The 20,506-nt window shown below is 35.9% G+C and overlaps 1 protein-coding gene across 2 annotated transcripts in view; it reads left to right on the forward strand.

Annotated features, from left to right (window-relative positions):
• The window catches only part of LOC140136062 (protein Nazo-like), a 46,951-nt gene that overhangs the window by 8,858 nt on the left and 17,587 nt on the right, over nt 1–20,506 (forward strand). For both annotated transcript variants that reach the window (XM_072157767.1, XM_072157766.1), the window contains exon 2: nt 15,127–15,402. In XM_072157767.1, the coding sequence (XP_072013868.1) occupies nt 15,243–15,402 (160 nt within the window). In that variant the 5' untranslated portion in view covers nt 15,127–15,242. The remainder of the gene's footprint in view (nt 1–15,126; nt 15,403–20,506) is intronic.

The raw sequence follows: 20,506 nt of genomic DNA on the forward strand, positions 1-20,506 counted from the left end.
GATTTAGACACAATGACAGTTTAAAATGTAGCTCTAAATATTCATATGATGGAGGAGACTACATGAGACCGTGGAATAAGCCATAGCAAGTAAGTAAAAGAAAATGGGGCAATTTGTTTGCAGTCAATTATCCCCCCTAATCTGGACGTAGTCCTTCTCTGACGTTAATAACGTAGATTGCCTGGCGATCGGAGTGTTATCGTCAGAGCACCTCGGACTACCCCTGGACATTTCATCCCCTGGACATTTCATCCCCTCATGTTAAAACGCTATTGTAGAGTTATTTGAGCGTGACAGTAAAAAGATTGCATATAAATATAATAATTGTTTAGGATCTTTAGAAAGAAATAATATAAGGAAATTAAATCTTTATTTAAAATTAGTCTTATTTGTCCAATGTATGCACCGTGTTCTGTATGAGCGATCACCAGCTGATCACACGTATAAAAATCGATCGATGTTGAATGGCAATAGTGCAATGAATTTACCTATTGAACAGTGCGTGTAGGCCCCCTACACGGATTATTCTAATTCAGTATTACGCCTATTATTATTATTAAAAGTATTATTATTTTGTTATTTTACCGGGTAGGCCTATCGTCAATATATTATTATTAATATTTTTATTATTATTATTTAAATTATTATACTTTGTTTTTTTGTTGTTGTTGATATTAGCCTGGACTATTTAACTTAGCTAAAGTGTATTATCTTCTCTTTCTTCCTGTTATTTATGTATTTATTGTGTATTGTTTATAGGTTGTTTATTTATTTATAATTATTATAATTTATGTATTTATTATTTATTTTGTTTGTTTATTTATTTATTTATTTATTATTATTTACTTAGTTGTTCATCTAACAAAATTAGTAGGCCTACATTTTTATGGGAACCATGTATCTGTTTATGTTATGTCATGTGGATAGTATGTTATATTATTAATAAGATAGTGATAAAAGATAATAGTATACAAATATTAACTGTCTATGAGTGTGATGGTCGAAATATAATCACTCGGTGAAAGATGGATTGTTCCATTCCACGAGCCGGAACGGCGAGTGGAATGGAACAATACATCTTTCACCGAGTGATTATATTTCACCATTACACTAATTTAAGACGTTAATATTTGTTTTATATCACTCATGCATAAATTATATTACTAAAATACTATTTAAGGTATGAAATACATTTATTCATCAACATAACACCATGTTTTGCGGTGATATACTTCACATTTTGGGGTCCACCCCATAACTAAATCGGCGAGTCCAAGAGTCAGCGCATGACGGCTTGGGCGAGGCGCACTCACGGCAAAGCAAATGATGGTAAAGACTATCACACGGAGTGGGTGATGGTAAAAATGGCAAATGGTAATCAACCAATGAACTGTCTAGAATTTATGTATGAGTGATATAACATCAAATATGTCTGCATATAGGCCCAAGGGAAGGTTCGTGGCAATATTTTTGTATTGTCCACTTGATGAGGTGATTAGATTTAGTGCAATGTCATGTTATACAATATGAACAATAGCCGTCAGCCGAATGGTTACAGGAAGTTGAACTCTTTCATTCAGTGGAATCTATACATATAACCATGGAGGTATATAAATATTTATATACCTCCATGATATAACTATATTGCCAGTTTTAGTTGCCCAATTGGGCGACTTTGGACTTTCGTCCCGCGACAAACAAAGTGCTCCCGCGATTTCGTGACATTTTGGCTACTTTGAAAATCTCACCCGCGGAATCCATTAAATATTGAGCGATTTTTGAAAAGCCGACTTCATAATTGTTAAATTGGATATTCTGTCATAGTCAATGGTCCTTCAAAACAAACACCTCCAAACAACTAATTCAAATAAAAAGAAAACATTTTGTGGTTAGTGTGCATCCAAGTATGACAATGGGAAACAAATTAAAGTCGATACACGCGCAGGGAGATAACTGATATAAGGGCTTAATCCCCATGATTATCCTTAGAATATTCCCATATCAATTCTCAAAGGTGCCAAGCGGGGGTCCAAGTTTCTCTTTTCATGTAGGTTCACTTGGGTTTATTAAAATAACACAACAACATGTCGCTCCATGGCTCTGGGGAGTGGGGCAGTGGCTGAAAATAGGTTAGTCTACATTACCAGCCGTTATCTATTTTTTTTTTTTTTAATTTTTGAAAATCAACTAATTTTACAAAAATGCATGATGTAGGCCTACGAAAGAGGGTTTTTTTTGGTTAATTAAAAACATCACTAACTACATGACATTATACATTGGCACGGAGGGGTGGGCACGGGGGGCGATGAAAATAGAAAATAGCTTAGACTACATTACCAGTCGTTATCCACGGACCCGGGAGGGAGTTCTGGGTTGATTAAATTAAAGTCGATACACGCGCAGGGAGATAACTGATATAAGGGCTTAATCCCCATGATTATCATTAGAATATTCCCATATCAATTCTCACAAGTGGCTTAAGACGACAAAAGTGCTAAGCGGGGGGCCAAGTTTCTCTTTTCATGTAGGTTCACTTGGGTTTATTAAAATAACATAACAACATGTCGCTCCATGGCTCTGGGGAGTGAGGCAGTGGCTGAAAATAGGTTAGTCTACATTACCAGTCGTTACCTATTTTTTTTTTTTTTTTTTTTTTGAAAATCAACTAATTTTACAAAAATGCATGATGTAGTAAATACGAAAAAAAGAGGTTGTTTTGGGGTTAATTAAAAATATCACTAACTACATGACATTATACATTGGCACGGGGGCGATGAAAATAGAAAATAGCTTAGACTACATTACCAGTCGTTATCCTGGGTGTTCTGGGTTGATTGATTGAAAGTTGACTGAACTTAAGTGGTTATAAAAAAAATTGTATGGAAAGGAATGGCAGGCCTATACTATTTTTGATTTTTATCAGCAAGAAAGTATACAAAGTGCTCCCGCGATTTTTTATAACCCGGTCTTTAGGGGCCATGGATTGTAATCCATACAGATGCAGAGTGTAAACTCTGTCGGGAATCACGTAGTTCAAACTTTAAAGTTTCCGTGGAGGGGGGCACTCTAATAGTAAAATGACATGCATGTGCGGAAAAACCCCAAAATCAGTTCTTTCTGCAGTTTTTTGAGCCATATTCTAAAACTTGGTTGCCGGTCTTATAACAGTAGGCCTATAGAGTGTCCCCACAAAATGGTCTTGGGAGCAAAAAATGGCTTTTTGGGTGAAAACAATAAAAATTGGATCTTTGGAGGTGGTGAAGGGATCTTTGGAGGAAAGCAAGAAAATAAATGGGCAAAAACAGGAGAAAAAGAAAAAAATATAATGCAGATATTTATTATCAGTTGAACTGATGGAATTCCAGTATTTTATGTATAGTACTCCTTAGTCTTTACCGTTTAGTATTAATTTAATTCTCCTACAAGTATAAGTTCTAACTATCCTTGTACTTTACTACTTTTAGAACCTTTTAATCGCACCTTATCAGTGGTTATATATATTACAGATTTATTTTATTTTTATTTATTTATTTTTTTATTTAATGACATCTTTAACGAGGGTAAACCCTGATCAGTGCAAGCACTGCTTTCCACAGGGGCCCTCGATACAATAAAACATAAACAAATGATTTACAAGGAAATAAATGTAAACTACACTTAGAAAGTCATTGCACCAATAATACAAGATATAAAACAAATAAATATTATAAAATTACAAACTACATAATATATACAGAGTAATACCATAAAATATTTAAAAGATTAAAACACATGAGACTATAAACAGGATAGACTAGTTAGGTTTGTAAAATGTGCTCCTTGAGCGACTTTTTAAAGTTAATAATATTGCTTATTTGTTTTAAATTGTCAGGGAGGTTATTCCATGCTGTTGTTCCAGAGTACCTGAAGGAACGTTTACCAGTTTCAGTATGAACAGAAGAATGAAAAACATTTTTATTTGCAACAAATCTAGTGTTGTATGAGTGAATGTTTATTTGTGAGTGAATGTTGTCCCTCAGGTACTCAGGAGCCACATTATTAATACACTTATACATAAAAATAATTCTAAAATAATCAGCCCGCTGATTTACCTTCATCCAATTGAGTTGTTTGTACAAATCCTTCACATGTAAATCCCTAACTTTACACCCAAGAGTCAGTCTGGCTGCTCTGTTCTGTAAGACTTGAATCTGATTAATATATTTACTTATGCAGTTGACCAAATTGTACAACAGTAGTCGATGTGAGGCAAGATGATAGCATTACATAAAATATTACGAGTGTATTGATCAATATACCAACTTAACCTTTTTAAAACACCAAGTTTTTGTGATATTTTGCCAGCCATTTTTCAATATGCTTATCCCATTTAAGTTATGGGTCAAACCACATACCAAGATATTTAAATTCATTCACATTCTCAAGAGTTTCATTATTGATTTTTATTTCCAAGTCACCCATTTTTCTAGTTCTTTGGTGTGTTCCAAAAGTCATAACCTTTGTTTTAGAGGCATTAAGTGTTAATTTGTTGGTGTTCATCCATTTAGAAATATGGTCTAGATCTTGGTTTAAACCATTCTCAATTTCAGACTTATTGTTTGAACTAAACAAAACTGCAGTGTCGTCAGCATATAAGACAACCTTACTTTTGATTGCGTTGGGAAGATCATTTATGAATAAAATAAAAAGAAGGGGCCCCAATATTGAGCCTTGAGGCACACCGACTGTTACTGGTTGCGGATCAGATTGCACACCATCAATTAGAGTTGTTTGCTCACGACCTTTCAAATAATTTGAAAACCATCCCAACTCAGTGTCTTTGATTCCATACCAGGAGAGTTTGCGAAGGAGAACAGTATGAGACACCGTATCGAATGCTTTTTTTAAATCTAAAAATACAGCCCCAGTAACTTCACCTTTATCCATGTTGTTAAAAATATAGTCAGTAACATCAGTTATTGCAGTAAGTGTAGAATGTTTGGGTCTGAAGCCAGATTATGCAGTTGTTAAGAGCCCATTATGTTGAAGATATTCGTACACTTGGGTGTGGACAGCACGCTCAAGAATTTTAGAGATGACAGGAAGGACCGAAATAGGTCTGTAGTTGCTGTTTAGTATGATAGTTGTAGATTCCATTGATTAATAGTACACCAGTCAATATTTGAAAGAATTCAACTTCCTGTAACCTTTCGGCTATTGTTCCTATTGTATAACATGGCATTGCGCTAATCACCTCATCAAGTGGACAATACAAAAATATTGCCATGATCCTTCCATATGCAAACATATTAACAATAAACAGATAAATAGTATTAAAAATGTACTAATTTTGTTAGATGAACAACTTTAAGTAAATAATAATAAAATAAATAAATAAATAAATAAATAAATAAATAAATAAATAAATAAATAAATAAATAAATAAATAAATAAATAAATTTGTTAATTAATTAATTAAAACAAACAAACAATACATAATAAATACATAAATAACAGGAAAAAAGAGAATACACTTAACATAACAATAATTAGTCTGAGATATCAACAAAAAAACCCACAGTAAATAATAATAATAATGATAATAATAATAATATGCCTAATAATATGCCTAATAATAGTAATTATAATGATAGCAATACTCACAGTAATAACAAAAGATATGTGCGTATGCCGTATGCACTGTTCAATTTAGGTAAATTCATTGAATGTATAAACTATTATTAACTATTAGTCTATTATAGGCCCTGCTGCCATTCAACATTGATCGATTATTATACGTGTGATCAGCTGGTGATAGCTCATACAGAACACGGTGCATACATTGGATAAATAAGATGATTAATCTTATATTAGTTCCTTCTAAGTTCAAGATTCTAAACAATTATTATATTCATATGCATTCTTGATTCACTGTCATGACTGTCACGCTCAAAGAAGCGTTTTAACACGAGGGGATGAAATGTCCAGGGGATGAAGTGTCCAGGGGATGAAGTGTCCAGGGGATGAAGTGTCCAGGGGATGAAGTGTCCAGTATTCGTTTCTAGATCTTAGTCTCATGGCGATAGCAGCTTTTTTTAACGGAACTGCTATCAAAATCCCTCTAAAATTCCATGTGCGACTTGATTATCACCATAAAAAATAATATATTTGGGTCAAGTGAAGTATAGAAAACATATTTATGTAGGTTTCCTTCACCGACCTATTCTCGAAAAAAATTCAAATTTCTATGTAAATATGCATTGTGTTTGGGCCCCGGTCTCGGCGAATTTCGCTGACTAGCAAATGTGTTAACTAAGGTTTGCCTGGGATACCTACCCAATGTTTCTAGTCTATCCGATCCTCCCCAGCATTAGTCCGAGGTGCTCTGACGATAACACTCCGATCGCCAGGCAATCTATGTTTATATGAAGTAGGCCAGTGGGACAACGAAACCGCTATGTGAACGAGCTACCCCAGCATGTCCAGAGCAGAGGTTGTACAATGTACATACAGGCCCATGCCATGCTTGCTCGAGAAGTCTAGCCAAGAATTTGCTCACCGATAGCTTCACACTCTAGGCTCGAGACCATTGCATTCAAAATCTAGTCAGGATTCGCTGAAGCATAACACTGTGTAAAGCAATGGAACTTGAAGTTCAGAAGTAAATACAGCCGATCACGACAGGCGACTGCATCAAAAATGTTGCTAAAATTACACTTCAGCAAGATTTTAGACTGTCCAAAATAGGAAAATATTGCTCAAAAGATACAGTTGACTCATCGAAATAACTTTCATCCAAATTTCAACATTAACAGAATAAATAACCTCCGGTGCAAAAAATTACAACGCTGTCCGACCGAAAAACAATAGCAACGCACTCTAGCATCGAATGCATAACTATCGTGTGCAAATTCGAAGCTAGAGTTCTCGAGCAAACCCATGCATGTATGAGCATGGTTGTAAACTTGTATAGTTCTACAAATTTTGAACGCTTGATGATGTGATGGATCATCAGTGTTACCGTACTGTTTTTGCATGTTTGAGGACTTGATGAAGGAAGTGCCATAGGGTGTAGTATGAGTGTAAATTGTTTTTTTTTACTTTTATGTCGCAAAATATTAATAATATTTACAATAATCGACACCCTCAATGTCATTGCCTGTTTGACCCATTAATTATTGTGACCATCCACAACGAATTCAGTTTAAACTTAAAAGTTGCACTTTTGAAATCAGTCGCAGTTTTGGAATCAACTCCCCAACCAGCCCTCGAATTAAGGATCTGAAGGGGCACGGCAACTTTTTTAGGGCAAGTTGATAATTGCCGTGGATTTTCACTGAAAAGGCAAGGCAGCACGGCAATTTGTAATATTTCAAAAGGGCATCAAGGCAACTGTTGAAAATTTGAGAAGGGCACCAAGGCAATTTTTCAAAAGCGAATAGATGCATTACCGCCAGCTGAATTCGACACCAAAATTCGACTCTCAACTTTACACTAAAACTAACCTGATTGCTTAAAAAACCTGCTTTATAATACAGTTTAATTCACTTAAATTTTGCGATCCCTAGTTCTGAGCTGCAAAACTGACTCGAAATGTAGCGATGAAACAGCTGTAACTTTGGTAATAATATTGATCAAATTCGCGGGATAAAAACTATTTCGTGCAAAACATATCTAGAGATGGGCTCACATGTATAAGATAAGACGATACCGGAAGGGTATCGCCATCGGTTTGCAATGGGAAGTCAATGTTTGATAATCGAGAGAACAATTGATTTGCCCAGCGCTCAGCTTTTGATCACCACAGACGCGAGGCCGAGGAAGCTATAGTTACTAACAGCGTTTCTGATTGGTCTATAGTACGTTGAAGGTATTTCTCTGACCAATCGAGAAAATGAAGTCAGATTTCTAGTAACCAGATAATGTATAAGCCGATGTGATTGGCTGAATATGTAAGTTACGTAGGGGTAATGAATATTAATTCACAACAAACTATTGTGTATTCTGTCGGTCCGTGTCACGTCACTTCCGGTTGATGATGTTCGAGTGAAAACAAGTCCCTGATTCGATTTTTGTTGATGATTTCTGTCATTGGTGTTATGTAAATTTCGATCGCAAATAGTCAGTGGAATCAAACAACCGTTTCTAAGTCTAAAGAGTGAAAGAAACTTACTTGATTTACCGTTTATATACTGACAAACTTAAAATTAAATTCCATGGTCGAGTATCGTTTTTTTCTGAAATTGAATGCCACTCCAGCAACATCGCTATGTAGCCTCCTTCACAGCCGGTTTCTGTTGTTCACAACAAACCGGCGCCACATGCAGTTTGGGCCGAGACTAGAGATAGCCCGGATGTTCAACCGACAGAATACTGTGATTGATAGCTGGGTTACGTTGCTCAAAATAGTGATCATGTTCAAGATTTTCGATTTAAATTTCCACAATTTTGCTGGGATTTAACTGACCAGTACTTGTTAATGATTTTATAATGAAGGGACAGGGCTGGCCGGCTAGGGCACCCACGGCAACTTCATTTAGGGGCACGGCAAGTGACTGCCGTCGGTAAAGGACATATTTTGAGGGCATTGCGGCAATGGGGGTGGGCACTAGGGTGATTCACAAAAAATGAAATTGGTATTTTTCAACGGGACACCCCCTCGTTTTGTTCATTTTGGTAATAAAATTATACCTGCAAAGTATGAAAAAATTCAAAAAAAGTTTAGGGGGTGCTACCGGTCAATGAACTTTTGTACACAAAGTCAATGGGATTTTTTGTCAAAAATTTCAAACGCTTATTTCAGGGCCTAAAAAGTCTACCAGGCTTGCAAAACTGAAGTAAATGTTCAATGATATACTTAACTTTGTGAAAACATGGGTTTTTACCAAATTAAGTTCATAGTTGACTGTAATAATAAAAAATGTTTCAAAAGTGACAGAGGGAGTGTAGCTCAAGAAAAGAATACCCTGGGATATCCCCTGAATCCCACCAGGCACCCCAAATTTATACCTTATTGAACTGAACTGTTGATAAAAAAAAGATTAAAATTCTTCACATATTAGTTTACCCCAATGGTGATACCAGCTTTTGAAATCTTATGTAATAGTAACTATCAAAATCCATACATCTGTATCAGGGGTGGTCATTATGGCCATAGCTGATGAAGATTTGTATTGTTTGAATTGAATGACCATAGGAAGGATTAGATTAGATTCACCATGGTAGAAAAGAAATGTATATAAATTGGGGTCACAACATTGGATAGTGGCCAGTTCATAATATTTTGGCTGTTCCAGCAACTGCCTTGCCCCAAATGTAACAGTTTTCACAAAAATTCAATTTTCTGGAAAGCGGGTTAACATTTTTACAATTTTCTTTAGCATTTATTTTAAGGACATTACTCACACTATGATCAAATATTTTTGGCACAATCAGGGAAAATTAACATGGCTTTTTTGTGTTGTAAAGAGAATGGCTCATAAATCCCATTGACTTTGTGTACAAAAGTTCATTGACCGGTAGCACCCCCTAAACTTTTTTGATTTTTTTTTCATATTTTGCAGGTATGATTTTATTATCAAAATGAACAAAATGAGGGGGTGTCCCGTTGAAAAATACCAATTTAATTTTTTGTGAATCACCCTAGTGGGCACCCACGGCAATATGCCGTCGGTGCCGTGGGTTAATTCGAGGGCTGTCCCCAACAAAATCATAATCATCGAGTCCATTCATTCATTCATTCATTCATATTTATTCGTCAAAATCGACAAGAACAATAAATATAATCAATCACAAATTATCACAAATTTAGCATATGAAATACATGGATACAAGCAAAGACACCAAAAAGCCGAAATGCCAGGATAACCCATAAAGTCTAGCTGCAAATGTGTAAACTTATTTCCAATGGGGTCCAACATAAAGACAAGACGGTGCCTGGGCAATTCAAGAAAGAAGTCACAAATCAATACTACAATACTCCACACTCAACATAGGCTAGCATGTCATCGCTTCACACAGCGCACACCATTCATCCTTCTCGCTTGGCCCTAAATAAGTCGTTGGGAAGTATCCTACTTGAACTTGAATTCGAGTATCAACAAGCTCAAAAATGATAATATCAATGTCATAACTGCTTGAGAAATAGACGCTCAAAAATGAATTTCGCTCTTGCAATAAATTATTCCTTTGTTTTCTATTGATTTCTGTAATGTCTATTGGACTAATTGGTCCATATCTCTGAATATTAAGCACTGGCGACATTACACTGGGTTTATAGTATGGTGGATGGTCGCATATATTCATAAATTGCTTACTTGTTTTCATATATGGGTTGTTTTACAATCAGGGTACACAGATTGTCTCACTGGGGGTGAAAAATGAAGTGTCTAGTTTTTCCTCAATTTATTTGTTTTTGTGTTGTAGATGGGTCAAATAGGAAATCTGTAAAATTTTTAGGCGTCAAGTGTTCAGAGTTTCAAGTTATGCCAGAAACATGTTTTTGATACACATGATTCTGTATACCCAATTTTTCGGAGAGGACACATTTTGACGGAAACCTGACTTCCAACTTTCAAACATGTGATACATGGAAACTAAGTGTAAGTGGGCTAAGTGTTTATTATGAGTTTGTAGGATATATATTAGTGTTTTTCAAGAAAATATAATTTTAGTCTTGGGTCAATTTTAACTATGGATTACGAGCTTGTATTCGGAGAGGAAATTTTTTGACGGAATTTTCAACATAAATTTGAAGAAATGGTACAATTAATGAAACAGTCGCAATCTTACATGGTTCTCAATTTCGAACAATCATGTTTCAAACATTACTTCTGAACAGTCAAAATATGTTTTTATGTTATTGCTGGCAGTGATATATCATTTGCAAAGTTCACAAAGGTCAAATGAGACCCAAATTTGTCCCAAAATCATACAGAAATGTATATTTTCATCATTTGCTAAGCATTTCAAACAGTTTCTTTGTGGCTGTAGGTGGAACTAATAGGGGCCAATAATTAGGCATGGCAACTGTTAATCATAAGTTAATCTAATATTTGAAACAGGGCATAATATGGTGCTCAGCCTAAATGTACCCTGATTGTAAAACAACCCTTATATCATATTTTGTGATAAAAAATGATTACAAATGTAATTTCCAATCATTTGTAGTCAGTAGAGCAAAATTGTCTTCATTCCGACGGCTAAGCACATCAAACCTTTGCCACTACAATTTCCACTGACTTCTCCGTTTCGAGGTCTGAGATGCCTACCTTAGACCTATCCAGGGTCAGGGGAATAGAACAATATGATTCGAGGGGTGTACAGCATGTTTTGCTGACGAAAATATTTTGTGAATTGTAGACCCAATTTTTTTTAGCCAGGACGGTTTTCAAGAATCTAAAAAGTGGGGGGGTTTGCAGTCAAAATTTTTTTTTAAATTAGTAACTACTATAACATTAACAATAAACAATAGGCCTATTACGTAACAACAGCACAATTTCGTAACATATTATACACATTAATCTTTTATATGACTCTGTCCACAATCACGTAGTTTTTGCCGACAATGACATGGTTTTGACGACAACAGTCAATTTTGCCGACAAAAAATGGGTATGGGGGATGTCACAGAATTGTTACCGTTAGGCCTTATCGTCACCGTTTTGAATTTTGATGATTTTTACGATCGTCTGGATGAGCAAATCACTGAATGGGCCTTAGAGTACATGACATAGACATGAGTACTAAGACTTACATGTAGCATATTCAAAACACATAGGCCTACATTTTATTTTATTTTTTTGCGGTGGAGGACAAACAAACAACTTTTTTTTTTGGCCTTACCGTACCTAACGTTATGTTTGATTTCTCAGTGGCAAATTCGAATCATGTAAGCTTACCTAATCCTGTGGGGCGTATACATGCGCATAGAAGTGTGATTTGGCGATGCAGTCGGGTAAGCGCACTGATTCAAATCTGCTACAGCAAAATCCAACATGCCATTACTCTCAACTTGAGAGAAGACATCACATTTATATTCAAGGTATGTACTGTGTAGCGGGAAATTTTCACGGGGGTTAAATTTTTGCGCTTTTCATGGTTGAACAGGCAGCTGCGAATTTTTAACCCCGCAAAAATATTTACTACACATAGTAGGCCCTACTTACATGTACGGTAATGTGAATACAATACAAATTAAACACAAATAAAATGCCCAGAATTGATAAAGATTCAGAAAAATTAACCCAGGGAAAATATCCCACTATTAGAAAATGTCGCAAAAACATGCCGGTAGAGTCAGTGGGTACCACCATAGCTAGTGAAGGATCTTCTCAGAGCTACTTTAAACTGTGTGGCAACATGTACCAGATCAAACTTCTACATTCATTTATGTTTCCTACAGATATGGGCTGATAAACAGGAAGAAACAACACAGGTGTCAACAATTATGTCATTACCTCGTTAGGATGCTGCATTAATTAGGTGTCAATCCAGTTGTGTAACAGCACTGCTATACTACATGTAGTGTAATCTAATATTCTAAGAAAACAACTCAAATTTTTAACCCGGTGGGTTCAGTTTGTATTTAAAGGTAGGACGTATGACCGTTCCACTGGCGTTCCAGGATTTGAAAATGACCCCCTATTTCGAGGAATCGAGGACATTTGCAGCAATTTTACCCCCTATTTTGCGCGAAATCAAGGAAAATTTGCCCCCAAATACCTCCCCTATTTTTATCATTTTGAGGACACATTTTTATTTCACCCCCTTATCACGAGGAATCGAGGACATTTTCCCAAAATAAATACCCCTATTTTCACCATTTCAAGGATGCTTTTGAATTTCCCCCTATTTCATGGGGAAATGAGGACATTTTTTTTCGGAAAAAATACCCTATCAATTTTTGTGTGGAACTGCTAAAAAACGGACAGAAAAAAAACAAAATAACAAAAACTGTAGCGGTAAAAAATGCGGACGAAAGTCCTTGAAATACACCCTATTTTTCATTTCAAGGACAATTCTGCTGCAAAACACCCCTAATTTGAACAATCGCGAACGATTTTGTCCTCGAAAATTTTGCGTACATTTCTTGAAAAGTAGGCCTACCCCTAATTAGAACAATCATGCATACTGTGAGATAGTAAATAGCATGCATAAAGTGAATCATTAGAATGTATAAAGAGAAAGTTACCAACTTCCCAAAACATACCGGTACACAATGCATCGTCAGTGAAGACTGAACCCACCGGGATTTTTATTCAACTTTCAAAAATCATGGGAATCTAGATATCAGTTATTTTCAAATCAGCACCAACTTTAACAGAATCAGGCATTATTATAATGATTGTTGATGAAAATATTGATTTTCAGCCCCCATGTCCAAATACTTGTTTTGACCGGCACCAAATCATTTTTTGGCCAATTTGGATGAAAAAGAAAGGTGTCAAGATGCTCCGGAAGACCGGAAATCATCATCATACTTATAAGAAGGCTCCCTAAGAAATTTGAAACATCACCATTCTTTGACCCACCACTAATTATAGTCTTTTCTCATATCATCTTAAAACTAGAGTGGTTACCCTACCATAGCTGAACCATGTGGCTTTCAGCAGAGGGGGAATTTTGTTCCCTTTCATTTGACACATTAGGGGGTCATATCTTCTTGGTATTTCGATTTAATTTCATTAATTATTTGCATTTAATTAATTAATTCCTTAATTCCTTAAGGTGGTACTATGCCCCCTGATAAATTTTGTGACTAATTTTGCATTTTTCTCAAAAAATAACTATACACTGGTAACAAAAGTTATATATTATAGGGGCAAGGAATCCAATTACTTTACTGAAATTTCAGTGATTCAAGACAAGTGGTTCATTATATAAAAGAAATGAGGTACATTCTAGTGGTACCTCATTTCTTTTTATAAATAATGTACCGCTTGCCTTGAGTCACTGAAATTCGAGTGTAGCAACTGGATTCCTTCCCCTATAATATAGTCAGGGCTGTCAACTCGCACACATTGGCCGTGAGTCTCACGCATTGGGTAACTTTCTCACGGTCTCACGCCAAGGTAGTATAATCTCACGCCTAGGTAGTTAATTTCACGCAAAAAGCTGGAAAATGAGTAAAATCTCAGGCATCGTCATGAATAATTTGTTGCTCCGGTTTTCACATTCTCGAGCGCCGTGGCTCAAATAATCATGGTACAAAATGAACATTGGAGTTGGCAAATCCCGGTACGCCTCTCTCTCTCACGCCAAGCAATTCCAAAAAGTTGACAGCCCTGATATAGTTCAGGCAGGTTCAAGCAACCAGTGAGTTGTCATAGAAAGTTACCAATCCCGTGATCAGTAGCCCAATTGGGCGACTTCTGATGATTTTAAAGACAAAATGGAACACATCTTAAAAACTATTGGGAGTAGAACCCCCTGTGTTTTTGTATTATTTATATATTCTTTAATTTTTTCTCTTTCGTTTGACACCACTCAGGGTGGTCATATCTTTGTGGTATTTTGAAATATGCCCATTTTACAAATGTAGACCAAATGGTTAATAAGTTAGTAAGCAAGTAACATTTACTAATATAGGCTGATACCATTTCATGGTTCAGCAAAAATCTACTGGCATGCCAGGCCAGCATTGTTGAATGTTTACTGCCCGATGCAAAATCCGCTTGTGTTGGGCCACTCCGGCTTAACTGGCTTAACTCTGACCCTGGTGCGGTGCTATGACTATGTAGATTTTAACTTGATGTACTGTCAGTGAATGCAATTTCAGATCAAACAAAACTGGTTGAAATCATCAGTGGTACACAATACACATAGGGAACCACTGGAAACGGTAACAACTAACTAATTAGATCAGAAAAAAGATCAGAAAATTTGGTTGAATTGATACAATTTTTCCTGCAGAAGCTCCCAATTGATATTATATGGTTTTAGAAGTCAGAATTTTCAGGAAAAAGGTTTGAAATTGTCATAACTTTCATCATTTTTTTTTAAATCCACAAGATATAATTTTCACTATTTTGGTCCAATAAAACATGGTTTTTATTATACTATCGGAATGTAATATTAGAAACTCTCAAAAACCATCTGAGATTTTATATAGTCTTGATGTTCCACTTAAATTATTAATTTCCACAGATTTATCAACTTGGCAGACTTTTGCCCAGCTACAGAAAGAATCGACTACCACTTTATACACCCACGAACTCTTATATTTCCACCAAACCAACGTTGCCACATTCCAGCCATCCACTATGCCAGTTACAGCAGAAGAACTTGTCAGATTACTCGCCATCTTGGCTGAGGAAGAGAACCTCAGGGTGACCGTGAAAGAGACGCTAAAGGGAGGTGCTATGGCCGGTGCCGGGGCCGTCATTGGAGGCATGTGTGGCGGACCTGTTGGTCTCGCAGTCGGTAAGTTACCTTGGATTTTAATTTACCATAGAAGTGATGATGTATGGTAGGATAAACTAGCTACAACTTTTGAATATATCACCCTGCACTCATCACCTGTGTATGTCTGCAAGCATACATGTAGATTGAATACAATACTATTCTTTCAAAGATACTAATCTTACAGGTGCAAGTGATCAGCATTCTACAGAATTATGATCCAGGTCTTTATCCTTGTTCTTTGACATCTATGGTTCAAATGCAGAGGTACTGTGTGAACGTAATAGTGCAGTGCGATTATATGCAACATGTTCAAAAATTATATTCATCTATTGCTATTGTAGTTAAGCTGAATTTATACTCAATCGCCTTTGCAGAAAAGCGATTCTCACGCATGCTCAGTGTTGACGTACATTTCCAGAGCATCAAGCTGATCAATTGATTCAAATCGCTGAGGCAAAAACGATGTCGCTATTGCAAGTTGAAGAAATCTGAACTTCCAAGCGATATCGCTTGACAATGACACATGATTAAACGTGAATGCATCAACCAATCATATACAACCAACTGGATCTATTATTTTGCTAATTAATTTACCTTTCTCGATTATTAACTTTTGGTGATGAACTAATTCAAAGCAATAATTATTGACAGCAACTGATGTTTTAAAAATATATTTTGTGGCATTTAGAATATTTTAATTATCGTCTGCAATCGCTATTGCTGTGATCACATCAGTATAAATGCAAAAGTGACGAAAGATGCATCGCAAAATTCGGCGATTGCCCATCGCTTTCCAAAAGCGTTTCATCGCAATTGCTCGGCGATCGAGTATAAATTCAGTTTTAATCCTGTAACATCATCATTTCTACGGCGAATAGAAACATTTGTGTTGTGTGACTGCATTGAAGAACATGGAATCTGTACAAAATTAAGAGCTCAATAGCTGCTTTATGTATAATTCAAATGGCAGCTTTTGCATGTTCACTTTTGGTATTCGCCAGCGAAGTGTAACATGTAATCCAATTATCACTATGTCAACTGGATCACACTTTTGAGTCCTGAACCATGATCAAATTGATCGCCACACACAGTGCACCAGACACCAGTTGTACCATAATTCCAAAAGGTGTGTGATCCAGTTACCAAGGAGTTACTTACATTACATCATAGGCCTTGCTGTACCCACTTCGCTGGCAAATAATGTTCCTGGAGTCACACAACTAGTTGATAACTTGGCATGGCAACTTAGGCTTTAAAAACATGTTTGGCTCAGAAGAAAATAGAAAAAAAAACATCTTTTTATTGCATATTCAGGCAAAATGTTTGGCCACAGTTTCATCATGTCTTTATGATGACTAAAATCAATTTTCTAATTAGCATTTATAATCATCTGAGACGAACTTGTTTTGATTGTTAAGTTTCATACTAGCAAAACATGAGCTCAGATATCCAATTTGGACAAAGATGTGCTATACACACAAAAGAGAGTGTGAGAGAGCAGGAGAGAATGAAAGATAAGGAGGAGAAATAGAGAGGAGGAGAGAGAAATGTCCAAAATTTATCCCACTTACCTTATCAATGTGTCATCATCATGATACAAAATTCAACTGAATGCAATATAAAAGTTCCAAACTTCAGTTAATTTCAAATGATTTCAACTGAATTGTGCAATACTGTAATATTTGTGTTTACTGTTCAACAATAAGTGCAATAGCTGCCCTGTGAACATTTGGCAGTTTACACACAGAAGCCCTATATTGTACACATTTTCACATGGCAGCTATTGCACTTACCCAATTCTGGCACTGAGCAGTTGAATTATATTTTTATTTTTCCAAAATTAATTTCACAAATCTTGTGAGAGGCATTTGTGAAATTTATTTGCCATGAAATTTATTTGTTGTTAAAAATTGAACTCTTTGGCACAGAGTCAAAATCAATTTGTGAAAAATTATTTGCAGCCAAAATAATGCAGAGCTCTTTGAAGTGTATGAAATATATTATGCCTTATTTGAGTGTTGAATCATTGAATGTGCAGTGTTTATAATTTGGGATGATGTCACAAGCTGCAATTGTTGTGCAATACTTGGAGCAGAAGTTGTGAGTTGGCACTTGATGAAAATACACATCAAAATATCCATCTAGTATCTTGATTATATCAACAAAGAATAATATAGTAGGATTTTTTTTTGTGTGTGTTAATTTTTTCATTGTTCCTTATTGTTTATTTTAAATTTTGACTGTTTTGCATTTGGTTTGTTGCTGTTGTTGGACATTCTTTCATGTCTGTTTAATAAACAGACGTATACAAAACAGTGTTTATATTTGCATACATATTTTTTGCCTTGGATCACAAAAAGGCATTGTGTTAGTCACTTTTAATCAGCCAATCAGAACCCCACTTCTGTGTTTATGTTGTGTACGCTCTCAAAATGTAAACAACTGCTGTTCTTTTTGCTGTCAAGTATAGTGTTTGCATTTGACCACTATCATACATGTAGTATCAAATGGCTGACCCCTTTACATTGTTTACACATGTTAGTTCTTTTCAAAATCAGTCTGCCGAGGCTGCATTTATAAGTAAGAATTTCTTGGTGCAAACAATACCGAATGAAGCCATATTGGCATAATACACATTCTCTATTATTTTTTTTGCATTTATTTGAATGAAGTTGATCTCTGTTGCTCCCCCTCGACAAATATTTAGTGGGGTTTACAAATTGCGAATGAATCTGCAAGAAATAGATTTGCCATAATCATGTAGCTAGATGTTGACGAGGGTATAAAATCTCTACCTTTCTAATGGTCCCGAAATACCGAACTTTAAAGAATAATATTAAATAAACGTGTAAAGCTGACTGTGTGTCAAGAATTGGCATGATATGATTTGTCCTTCCATTTTCCACCTTGATGTGGTGGTGACAGCAGTGCAAGCTATGGCGTGCACATGCCTTTAGAGTGACGCTGCATACATGTAGATGGGCACACGAAAAAAGTTGCCTCGACGCGTTGAAGTTTATGCCACATCAGGGTGAAAAATGGTATGGGGTTAAGGGGGTACTACACCCCTGTGGTAAATTTGTGACTATTTTTGCATTTTTCTCAAAAAATAATAACACACTGGTAATAAAAATTATGTGTATTATTGGGGCAAGGAATCTAATTACTACACTGAAATTTCAGTGACTCAAGACAAGCGGTTCTGTATAATAGGAAACGAGGTACATGCTAGCGGTACCTTATTTCTTATCATAAATAACAAACCACTTGTCTTGGGTCACTGAAATTCCAGTGTAGTTATTGGATTCCTTGCCCCTGTGTTATTAGTTTTACCACTGAGAAAAATGCAAAAATATACACAAATTTATTGAGGGGTGTAGTACCCCTTAATGTTTAAAATTTTCATTTTTAATTTTAAATTTTTTTAAATTTTGATATTAAAATATTTAGGCCTGAACTATATTTCACAAAGGTAATAAGATGTTAAAATAAGTAGTTTTTAGCAGATACTTGATTCTAGTATATAGCCAGATTGGTCACGATCACAAAGTTTTCATATATTAAAGGTGTCACGTTCTATTGTATGTAGATTATTATATGTTTGCCAAGTTTTTGGTGTAAATTTCTGGTGTTTAATACGAAGAAGCCAAGATAAACAGTTCATATCAGAGTCTATTTATGGATTTGAGACAAAACAAGTAATGATGTCATTGACCCATAGTTTGTTGAACTGATAGCTGAAAAGTTTTAAAAATTGAGGTTATCTGTCTGTAGTGTACTGTAATGTAGAATAATTTTTCATATGATGAAGACACAGTAATAATGCACTGTAAGGTTATTTGTAGTCTTACGATCAGCTTTTTTGAAGCTCAGAAACCAGAAGTCGGCCACATGAATTACTAGGAAAGGATCCAAACGCCCAAAGTGGAGGAGAAAATGATTATTGTATGGATAATGCAAATTTGAAATTACCAGACTTGTCTTGCCTACCAGCATCATGTATTACATTCACTACATTTGATACCAGGGGTAGAATTTTGTCGCACAGTGAGAGAATCAAGCTTGATTCTTGCAGTAGGTGTTTATGAGTTTCCTTTGATAATACTGTCTTTACGAGAATCAAGTTTGATTCACATAAAGTTGTTTCCAAGAAGAATCTTTACAAGAATCAATATTACGTATTCTCAACAAAATTCTAGCCCTTTGTATTTATATAAAACTTGCTTCATTCATCAACAACTTTGCTTCATTTTGTTTATTTTGCTCATGAACAGTGCAATCACCAAAGAGGTTAGAACTTAAGGGTCTAGACTTTGAAAATCCCCGTGTGTAATGCTAATGATTAGTCCACCATATTGAATTATCATGCAAGGGGACCAATATTGTGTACCTCTGGCATTTCATCTGCAAAGGCTGGAAATCAAATGATAATTACCACCTTTTAAGATTGAGCATTACAGAGGTTTGTGCATTTGACGCCTAGTGTGTTTATATTGCCTTATCGCAGGATGCTAGAAAGTGCGCACTTTGATTTTCAGTTTGCTAGTTAAGAGGTCGAACCTATGTTCACAGACAGTGTTGCTTCGAGGGGAGCGCTACACCTCCTTCACAGAGAGTCTGTTACCTTCCCGGCATTGAATAAAGCCAGTACCCATTTGTACACCTGTCGAGAGGCAATAGGGTGAAGAGTCTTGCCTAAGTGAACAGGTTGTAACATGTTGGCACTATGGCCTCAAGTTACCTCACGATTATGAGTAGAAGTCTTAGACCCCTGCTATGAGTCGAAGTCTTGGACCGCTGCACCACCATGTCCCCAGTTTACGGACACATGGCAAAATACGGCAAAATTGTCGGAGGATTGCTATAGTGCCCTGCATAAGCATCACACAAACATGTCACAGCGTGGCCTCTCTCCTATTCTACATAACCTCTCTGGTCATAACACACTTTTGGCCAAACCCAGAAAGTCATATAGTACTCGATCTTTTATTTTTGTCAGGCTTTTAATTGTTATTTTATATCATTTAACTAGTGTAATTGTTGCGATTCATTGCTTTGCCTCAGTTATCATTGCCGAGATGCTTGAACTTCAATGCTGCTTACCTGAAAGTAATCATATTGG

The sequence above is a fragment of the Amphiura filiformis genome, chromosome 16, assembly GCF_039555335.1.
Source record: "Amphiura filiformis chromosome 16, Afil_fr2py, whole genome shotgun sequence".
Taxonomy (NCBI): domain Eukaryota; kingdom Metazoa; phylum Echinodermata; class Ophiuroidea; order Amphilepidida; family Amphiuridae; genus Amphiura; species Amphiura filiformis.